This window comes from Antrostomus carolinensis, unplaced genomic scaffold, assembly GCF_000700745.2.
Source record: "Antrostomus carolinensis isolate BGI_N321 unplaced genomic scaffold, ASM70074v2 scaffold14652, whole genome shotgun sequence".
Lineage (NCBI taxonomy): Eukaryota > Metazoa > Chordata > Aves > Caprimulgiformes > Caprimulgidae > Antrostomus > Antrostomus carolinensis.
This window is the reverse complement of record NW_010301868.1, coordinates 68,999-78,994: the sequence shown is the minus strand read 5'-3', so window position 1 is coordinate 78,994 and position 9,996 is coordinate 68,999. Positions and strand designations below refer to the sequence as shown.

The 9,996-nt window shown below is 46.8% G+C and overlaps 1 protein-coding gene across 7 annotated transcripts in view; it reads right to left on the bottom strand.

Annotated features, from left to right (window-relative positions):
- Nucleotides 1–3,115: 3,115 nt before the first annotated feature.
- NFASC (neurofascin) overlaps nucleotides 3,116–9,996 on the bottom strand; it is a 53,933-nt gene continuing 47,052 nt past the window's right edge. For 3 of the 7 annotated variants that reach the window (XM_010163639.1, XM_010163640.1, XM_010163638.1), the window contains 3 exons: nucleotides 9,840–9,971; nucleotides 9,199–9,268; nucleotides 3,250–3,481 (listed from right to left, as the gene is read on the bottom strand). In XM_010163639.1, coding sequence (XP_010161941.1) covers nucleotides 3,250–3,481; nucleotides 9,199–9,268; nucleotides 9,840–9,971 — 434 coding nt within the window. Of the gene's footprint in view, nucleotides 3,482–5,803; nucleotides 5,816–9,198; nucleotides 9,269–9,839; nucleotides 9,972–9,996 lie in introns of all 7 variants that reach the window. The other 4 variants (XM_010163634.1, XM_010163637.1, XM_010163636.1 and 1 more) reach the window with 3 other exon arrangements.

The following is a 9,996-nucleotide window of genomic DNA, read 5'->3' as shown; positions in this document are numbered from 1 at the left end:
CTCATGATGAATTTTGAACTTAGTGAGAATTTTCTTTGGGCTCTGAAACTCTAGGGGAAGTTTCAAAAAGATTTTGACTTTACCTTATAATATTTAAGTCATTTTTACACCAAGCCAATGCAAGACTCCAAGTAACTCACACCAAGCTGTTTGTCCACCAGACCCTCTGCAGACATCTTCCATTTCTGGTTACTTAAAGTAATGTGGTGGCAGGACTTTAATTGCTTTTTCAAGACTTTTTGGGGTTAGGACAGGACTAACTGGGCTGGGTCCAGTTCTTTCCCTCCCTGCTTGTTGAGGCGTGCTGTGGGCAAAGGGTGAAACGCTTCTCCATTTCCAAATGGGTGCTAAAAGGTTTGCTCAGTAGAAGGGTGGATCATGACAGGACAGAAATACAGGCTTTAATACAAATGGCACATTATACAGATACATGACACAGAGCATCCTGCTGCCAGTAACGCCTGACCAACTTTCTTGAGGTTTGGAGGTGTTGGTGGTAGCCAAGGGTCTTGTGGTCCCTGTTAGAGGTTGGTCCACAAAGCAGTGAGGATCTGGTGTGCTGGGTGTGAATGAGGATGCCCAGCTCTGGTGATAGAGGCTTATTCCACAGCAGAGGTTGTAGTTTCTTTGTCTCCTCGTTTCCACCAGTGCTTGGGCAAGAAGTTACGCAAACTCAACGTTGTAAGGACAGCAGTAGGCTTGGGAAACGATTATCCCTGTGACCAAGGGCTGCGTTACATTTGGCCTGATGTGTTTGCTTAAAAACTGAATGTAATTGGTGCAGGTCCTGGGAATGGACTGGGAGATGTTCTCCTTAAAACCGGGTCGGTGGCGAGCGGCAGCAGTAGGAATAGGTTTGTTGTATGAAGGCTTTTACACTGATGTAACAGAGCAAGAGGTACGGCGAGATGACGCGGCTGGAGGACCCGGCAGATGGGTTCCTGTGGGGTGGAGAGAGGACATCCCTGCACTGCCCCAGGGCAGGAGGAACACCCCCAGCTCTGGGGGCTCCCGTTAACACCAGCCTAAACCCTCCTTAGCTCATATGGTAACTCCTTTGCTGTTCAGTTTGCATCCAGCTCTCTGCTGTTTTCTCTTTGTGATCCAGCAGTAGGTGCCACGTGGGTGCTGACCAGGTCCCGGCTCTTCCCTGAAGCGCAGGATATTTGTGCCATTAGCAGCTTAAAGAATGTGGCAAAGTCCATCTCAACAATCCATATGAGTACAAGTATTCTCGTTAGCAATATGTCTTCATAGCAAACCAGCTTGAAAGCTAAAAGAATAACTGCATTAATCCTATTGCATTTAATCCATTATGCTGAACAAAAAAAAAACAAACCCCAAAAAACCAACCATCCTCCTTAGAAAATGAAATGAAAGAAAAATCCATCCTAACATCATTCACCGCTGTGAAACGGTCCGAAGGAATCCGATCTCTCTCTCAGCGAAGGTACCTTTGGTTTCAAAAGTGCAGGAAGTGGGAGAATACACATGGCATTGGCCACTAAGTACAGTCTATTATAAAACTCTACCTTCTACAAGGATCCATCCATGCTGTCTCAGCTGGGAGAGCTGCCCAGGCATCCTACTCCTACTGCAGATCGAAGACCATCGCGTTAGGGGCGCGTAAGCGGTGGGGGGATAATATCAGTTTATTAAACTTCAAGGGAAGTTCGAAGCTGTGTAAGGCATGTGAAGGAGCACTCCTATCCGAGACGCTGTGTTACAGTGTGTTAAGGGGTTAAATTAAATCGCGTGTTGTCTCGATATGTAAATAAGACAGCGGAGCGGGGGGGTCCCACGGTGCAGGCGCTCGTTCTTGGAAGGGTCTCGCTCAGGTTGATTGATGGAGATGGGGAAAGGCCACTGTCAGAAATGAGGAGGGGAGTTTAGTGGAAAACACTGTCGATCTGGCTCGTCTCTGGTGCCTGGGGGAGACGTGGACATCAGGTCCTGCCGTGTATCTCCTGAGGGACGCGTGTCCCTGAGCCGTTGGAGCTGTGGTGCAGGGTGATGGCAGGGGATCCTCCACCTGATCCCAGCAGGTGCTTCCCATCCTGACCGGGTGGCTTTGATTTTTAAAAATAAGTGATTTCTGGTCCCCTCATCCTCTGTTAATACTGGTCTTACTTCCACTCCCTCTTTGCTACATAAGATTTATGGAGTTGCCTTTAAAAGAAAAGCAGACATGGTCTGGGGGAAGTTTGCCCCCAAGTTCTTACAAAGCAAAGACTCAACCAAAATGGTTTGCCTACAGTGACCTGGGCAGGCAATGCTGTTATCCTGGGCTCGGAGGGTGAGTGGCACCTGACTGTCCTTCCACAAATCCTACAAGATCTTCTGCAACCTCTTGTCCCCCGAGGATGCTCTGGAACCCTATGGGGATGGCGGGTGACCTCCCCATGGGCTTTGCAGGGGGGATGGACCATGGAGGCTCAGCACTGATGTGAGTTACAGTGCCAAGGGAAGTGGTGGGGACCTGCTCTCCCTTGCATAGGTGCTGCCTGATCATTCAGGGAGGAGGTTGTGGCGCTGACTAGTTTGGGAGAGGCTATGGGTAAGGTGCTGCCATGAGGATGGACATCTCAGTAATACAGTGCTGTGGTGTCGTTACCCAAAGTTCCACCACTTTCCTCCTTTCATGCATTTATGCTGCTCTTGCTGCTCTGCCCAGGCCCTGCTCACCCCTCTTCCCTTCCCAAAACTCTTTTTTCTTTTTTTTTTAATTTATTTTTTCCCCCCTTCCCTTTCTTCCCCCTCCCCATCTTATCTGGAACCTTCCTGTAAAGATTAAAAAGATTAATTTTTAACTCCCTCCCAAAAGAACAAAAAGAGCCTCGGAGAGCCTGGGTGGCCAAGCCCGTGGTGGCCCCTCTGGGCTGGCTCTGGGTGCTGGGGCCAGCCCCGAAGCTGGGGTGCAGCTCGAGCATCCCACTCCTCCTCCAACCCCTCTGGCTCAGCCCAGATTTCAGCTACAACCCATCCGCGCCCTGGGAGTTTTTGCCGTTGGCTTGTTTGCTAAGGGTGAGATGGCATCGGCAGCCACCTGGTCTGCCTGTTTGCTTGGACATTTTTTTTTTCTGTTTTTGTTTTTTTTTTCTTCTTTTTTTCTTTTTTTTTTTCTTATTTTTTTTGTCACTGTTGGTTGGTTTCATTCACACGTTTCTGTTGGAGGTAGTGGCGGCGGCGGCTGTTTAACCCCCATCCACTACAGACACCTCAGGCTGTTTGTGGTTTCAGTGCATTGCGTTATGCCAACGAGTAGATAGCATTGACTGGGGAGGTGGCTTCCGAGCTCTCGTTGCCTTCAGTCTCCTCTTTGTCCTTCTTCACCGTGTACTGGCCGATAAAGGAGCCGTCCTCGTTAAACTGCCCTTCACCCCCCTCTCCATAGTCCACCAAACTATCGTCGCTCTCCTGCTGCTTTATCGTGCCGTCCAAGGAGGTCTGGCTGTTTGGTAGGGGTTTGTTGTCTTCATCGCTGGGTAGCAGAAGACAGACAGACATAGTAAGGGTTGAGAATAAGGTTTATAACCTTTCACCCAAGGTCTGGATATTCAAAAATAAATCCAGTGTGCAAATATACTGAGCAGTGACCGCAAATATGGGGTGCTCTGACTGCAGACAGCGAGTCATGGTGTGTCTGACACGTATGTGAAGGTGGGGAGAAAGCCTCCACGTAGGAGACCCACAGCTGCCTGTGCCATTGGTGCTGTGGTTGGTTTTTCTACCAGCCCAACCTTCGTGGTTTTTTTTCTTTTTAGAAAACAATTTATTTTTTTATATAACCTGTATTACATACGATACTTGGATCAGTCCAACTGGATGTACGTTATAAATATCCTTTCCTTGTCATTGCTTAGAATATTTATTTCTCTTAGCATTTTAGCCAACCTTGGTGTAACCTGGTTTAGTGAGCTTTGTTTCCAGATTTCCTTGCAAAAAAACACACTCAGCTGTTTAGCTACATGCAATGGGGAGTGCTCTCAAAGCACTGCGAGGGGGCATGTATAGGATGCCAAGTTCTGTGCAGCTTCCAAAACTCATGGGAATTTACCTTTCCAAGCTCATTTCTGAGCATTTAAGCTTCTTTGCTCCATTCTTTATCCTTTTCTCTTTTTCACTAGAAAGATCAAGCCAAGTCACTGAAAAATAAATAGTCTGGCCCACAGGAAAAAAAGCCCAACTCTTTAAAGAAACTCTTCTAACAAAACAAAACCAAAAAACAGGGAAAAGCTGTTTTCTCTCTAGAGGGCAAGGGCTGGTATCTCATAAACACAGATAACATTGTGTGGAGGATGAGAGTGCTATATATAAAAATGAATTTTCGTATCAACTAGTCCTTAGTTCATCTGTCCAGCATGCAAATTCTGTAATAGTCCTTAAAGTATCACATTTTTACCTTAAATATTTGTCCTCCCACCTCCATTCCTGTCTTTTTTAGTGTTGTTGTTTTAGCTTGGGACTTCTCAGACTCACTCCCCAGCATGGCACTCTACTCTGTTTCTTTATTTTTCTTAAAATTGGTAAAACTACTGGGCTTTGATTGTAGCCCTTGATAGTTGGTGCCCACACAAAGGTGTTTGCCTCCTGCAAAAGCACGAGAAACACTTTGATTGGGCCCAGGGAGCAAAATGTTCTTTGGTTGGGGAAGGCATTAAATCTCTTGCATGCCATTTAATTAATGGCATCAGCTCTCTACAGTGGGAGAGGAATTTGGTCTCCCGCAGTACAACGTGCAGCTTTCGAATATATATTTCCTTATATCAGCATTTTGTGAATTAAGTGATAATGCAAAACCAATTATTTGAGGTCTTGTGTTAACTTGGCATCACAATAAAAAAAAAAAAAAACCAACAAAACTTGTTAGCTTTGAAAGCAGCTTCTTTCTGAGAGGGAGGAGGAAGAGAATTCAGTCTGCAAGCAGGACTTGCCAGTTAGAAAGCCCAATAAATGCCAAGAAGAGAGTGGCAAAACCCAGATCCCCTCATTTGCAATATCCTTTCCCAAGGTTTGGGGTTCAGTTAAAGCTGAATCTAGAGCCAGATTTTCCCTAATGGGGGGTTTGTAGCACCAAACACCCCAGCAATGCATTTCCAGAACCTTGCCCCTTGGTTTTACCTCTCTCTGGTCCTATTTATCCTGTTAGTGCATTAGAAGGGTGAAGCAGATAATTCATCAGCATCTTGATGGAATATAACCCTGTTAAAATGGATTTCTGTGGGGTTTGCTGATGTGTGCATTAGAGAACCAGAGCACCCAGATGAAAACCATTTGGGAAACGTTGTCCTGAGTTCCATAAATCATTGAGAAGAGGGGGAGGCTCGAGCCAGAGTGAGGATTTTCAGGATTGAGACAAAGAGTGGGCAGTTTGGTTACGATCTAGTGGGTTTGGGGTTTTTCTTTTGCTTGTGTCCCTTGCCACCATCCCCTGGGTGTCCAGCATCAGGGTGCTGAATGCACCCAGGGCATCATCCCCAGGTCCAACCCTTGGCCTGTCCTGCTACACCAGGAGGGATCATCTGCTCAAGCGTGGGGCTGGGGGGGCCTGGCTGGTGCTCAGGGGTGCCCCCAGCCCACGGAGCATTTCCAAGCAAGATGCAACTCACTGGACATGGGGGTACCCCTGATGCCAGCAGGAGTTAGAAGGGTCTTGTTTAATGTGTTAGGTGGAGGTGGGTACACGGGAATAGGGAGGGGGGAGGTATAGTTTCAGCTATAAAGAAATAAATAGCTAGAAGGAAGGAAAATAAAACAAAAAAAAAGCTAAATGTGCCGGACTTCTGGCAGCACGTGGTCCTACCTTTCAAGAGACCTTCATGGTCCATGTGGATAGACCAGGTGAAAAGGAGAAGAAAGAATGGGAATAAAACAGAGAGAAGCAGAAAGAGCCTGATCAGAGAGAGATATGATGAGGTCTGCATTTACAGGGGCAGTGCTAAAAACCAGAAAAGAAATGTCTCTGCATTCCTCATGGAGTTAATTGCCTCGTTATACCAAATGGAGCCAGTATAATTGTTCAGAGTTGGATGAGCCTCATTGGCTTCCCCGAGAAAGCTAATGCAGAGCAGGAGTGGATGGCACAGGATGGTGAGCAGTGGGCTGTTTGCCATCAGGTTGTTGACAAAGGGTTTGTGGTTGATGTCCATTAGCAAGTGGCTGTAGGGAACAGCGGTCACTGCTGGGGACCAAGGCACAGCAGTTTGAGGACCAAGTGAATGGGTCACTTGGTTTCCCATGTCCAACCTTCTGCTAGGATTCCATGATATAGTCATGCACCAGCCTCGTGGTATCTACTGAGACACCTGCACCTTCCCAGGCTGCTCCAGATCTCTCCTCCCCTCACAAGGCTCAGAGGATGGCTCTATGTCCTCCTGTCTTAATGTCTGCTGAGATGGTCCATTCCAGGTGAGCTAGCACTGCCTGCGTGGTGTAACCTGTGCCACAGGACACTGTCCTGAATCTGAACAGGAGCCCAGAACCTAAAACCACTCAACTTTCCCTTCTCAGCATCTAGAGTTTCCAACCAACTCCCCCATGTGCAACTTAAACATTTGGTATAATGAGGCACAGTCACTGGCACAGAACATTGTCCAAGGATAATGGTCTCCTGCTTTGAAAATAAGCTTCTCAGCTTAGCCTCTGCTCAGGAAAACCATTATTCTGTTAGTGGAACAGAAAGATGTGACAGTATCTCTTAATTATAGGCTGCAGAGATTTGAAAGTTGCATGCACGGGGCATTAAGGACGTGAGATATGATGAGAGCATATCAGACATGCTATGTGCAGGTGGGGAGGGAAACCAATGAAGAACTCATGTCAGCTCAGTTCCTGTCCTTACTCGGGATACTAATTGCTACCCTCCTTGAGCCTAGCATTGCAATCATTTTGAATCTTAATCAGCCAACAGCATTTCATACCAATCCTTTGGGTTCACCTTCCTTTCTGCCTCCTTGAGGGAAGCCTCCTATTACTTCTCCCAGGAAATCTGTTGTTCCTCAGAAGGAGGGGGAAAAAATTGATGGGTTGTTGGGATATTTTTGTTGTTGTTTGTGTTTTATTGGGTTTTTTTTTCCCCTGTCTAGTCCATGGGACAGTGTGACTGAAAATGCAGGAGCATCTTGCAGCTTGGTTGTTGCTCTTCTACTGACCTCTCCCTTTAGCTTGCAGACTTGGGATTGGTGACGTCAATAACAGTTGAAGCTTTAGCTAAGCAGAAGCTGCTGTGTAGTAGGATGAAGGATTTACCCCATTCCTTCCTGCTGTCTGGAAGGCAATGCCCCTTGGATGGTGCTTGGGCAGTAAATACAGCATTGCTGACTGTTGCAATGCTGCCAGCCATGCCAAGAGCTTGCTTTCCTTTCTGTGCAAGGCAAGTGGTCCCTGGCAATGCCTTAGGAGTAATGGGGGTGAGGAGGTCTTGATTGCAACCATCTCAACGGACTCTTGAGAAGGAGATCTCTGAAATCAGTGCGTACTGCCAGAAGCTCGGCTGTGGAGACCTTGTCTGAGATCCAGGTGATGGAGCTGAGCCTGCAGGGTTGTGTGTGGGTAACTCCTGGGTGATGAGATGTTTCAGTCTTGCTACATGGTATTTACACCATCCCACAAATTTGGGAACCAAGAGAATTCCCTATCATGACTCAGAGCGTTAAGGGGACTTGTTTTGGTCACAGTATGGACAGTAGCTGTGTAGTATGCAGTTTTGGTTTCTATCTGTACAAGGAACATTGCCTGAACCTGTAAAATCATGCCTGGGAAGAGATGTGTTTGGTCTGGGGCAAAACCTGCAACAGGACCAGGCTGAGCTCATTTCTCCTCTGCTGTTCCCTGTGTCCTGGCTGGGAATCTGAAGGGACCATCCTTATTCTGGCTCCTGCTGGGGTGTATTTATATGCTATATCATGCTAGCAGAAGACTGAGGAGCTTTGGGCTTACAGCATCCTTTGGAGAACAAGAGTCGCTACTGAAATAGAGTTACTGTGCCACTAACAATATAAATGTGATTGTACTGAGGGCTGCAGTTGTTCTACTTCCATTTATGTGTTGTGTGCAGGCAGATAGATTCATTTTACTTCTTCTAAAGGCTTTGGTGGAACACGTGTGTCTTCTAAAATCCCTTACTTAATTGTGAATAAATTCTTCCTATCTTTGCTACCTCAATTTGCAATGCAAGGGATTTAATTAACCCCCAATTTGAAGTCAGGAGAAAAAGTCCTGGCTTAACGTATTTGGGCTTTGGATCCAGCTCAGATGGAAAGGTGAATTTTGATTCTTTTAAAGAAAAACAAAGCCCACTGTAGGTGCTCAAAGGGCAAGCTGGGTGTGCTGCCATACATCCCCATCATCTGCCAAGCGGGGACAATCCAATGAGACCTGACATCGTTACCTGCTCCTTGGGGACAACCATGAACAGTGGCAGAGCTGCGAGTGCTGCGTTGCATGTGAGCAGGCTTGGGAAAGCACTTGCCCTTTTCTGAAATATCCTGGGAGTTTTCCTGGAGTAAAAACATGTGCTGCTGCTTTTCAAAGGATGGCATTTTGCATGAAAGCTGCTGAGTGGAGGTGCTTTTAGCAGAACCGCTGCCAGGCTGTGTGCTGCAGCCCTCAAAGGGTGTTTCTGTAGAGTTTTTGCCTGGGGACCTTACAGAAAAGCCTTGGCAGGAATTCAGGCAGCCCCCCACATCAGTACTCTTGCATGCTTCCAGGGCTGATCCAAACATAACTTTGGGCATTTCTCCCCTGGATACTCTCTTAGGGGTAGGAGAGAGGCTGAGCTATAGGGTGATATACCTGAAATATCCTTAGGCTGCTTCAGAGTTTGATTTATTATTATTTTATGTGTTAGGAGTGTCACTAAGGTTGATCTACACCTGGCGAGAGCTGTGTCTTGGGTAGCTGACACCAGAGTCCCTCTCGCTGCCTGGACTGATCCTCCCAGGCTAAGACAGGGAAAGGAGGAGACCTCAGCAGCATCCTCGCAGCCTAGTTACTCTTCCAGGATTTTAGGAAATGGTTCCTTTGGTAGAGAACTTGCAGAAGGAAGGAGGCAGGAGGAGGAAGGTGGGAGAAATAATTTAAGAGGCTGTGTGGCACCGCGGTGCGGCGGTTACGTGGAGGGGTAGCGCGGTGAGGTTCTGTGATGGCTGGAGTGGGGCTGATGGGGAGAGGTGGGTGCACATGCCAAGGGACACATACCTGTAGTCAAACGACCCATCTTCTACATTCTTGTCTTCAGGATTTAGATGTTCATCTTTATTGTCTCGTACTGTAAACAAGCACAGCCCCAACATTCACGTTAAGAAGCAGTACAGAAGGTAAAAGCTTTACAAGACAGTAAGAGCAGCTGGCGTTGAGGTTGTCTTTGTGAAATCCCTGTGGGGTGAAGTACAGCTTTTCATTAACTTGGTAAAAAAAACCTGCACAGGCTTGCAAAGGGCTCTGCTGTGGTGGCACCAGGGCACAGGTGCTCCAGATAGTGAGAGAAAATGTATTAATTAGTGAATTTTCTTAAGCCTTATCTTTGCTTTGTAAAAAATTTAATGAGATTTTTGCCTGAAAAGATCTTTTTCTAGATAAGGACGAGCAAACTTGCAGAGTTGGGTCACGCGTGGCAGGAGTATCCAGCTCTGCAGTCTAAAGCCTGCACAGCATAGAGCCCTCACCTGACCTTTAATTAACTGAAATGCTTCCCGCTAATAATAGTGTTCCCACTACAGAGAAAGAAAAGCCCTTGTAATCACAAGCATCTATCTGAGAGCAATACAATTTGATTAGCCCCTAGAAGCCTGGAGATGTTTAAATCATGAGCATGAACAATTGCCATGCAATGCTCTTACCTGGATATTTCCCGCCTCTGCTCCTTTTAATGAAGCAAACTATCAGCAGAATAAGGACCAGGAGAGCTATGGCACACATCAGCCCGATGAACCAGCCCTGCGTTGCGATGTCCACGTGATTCTTTGTATAAGCTGGGAGGAAAATGGAAAGAAAAAG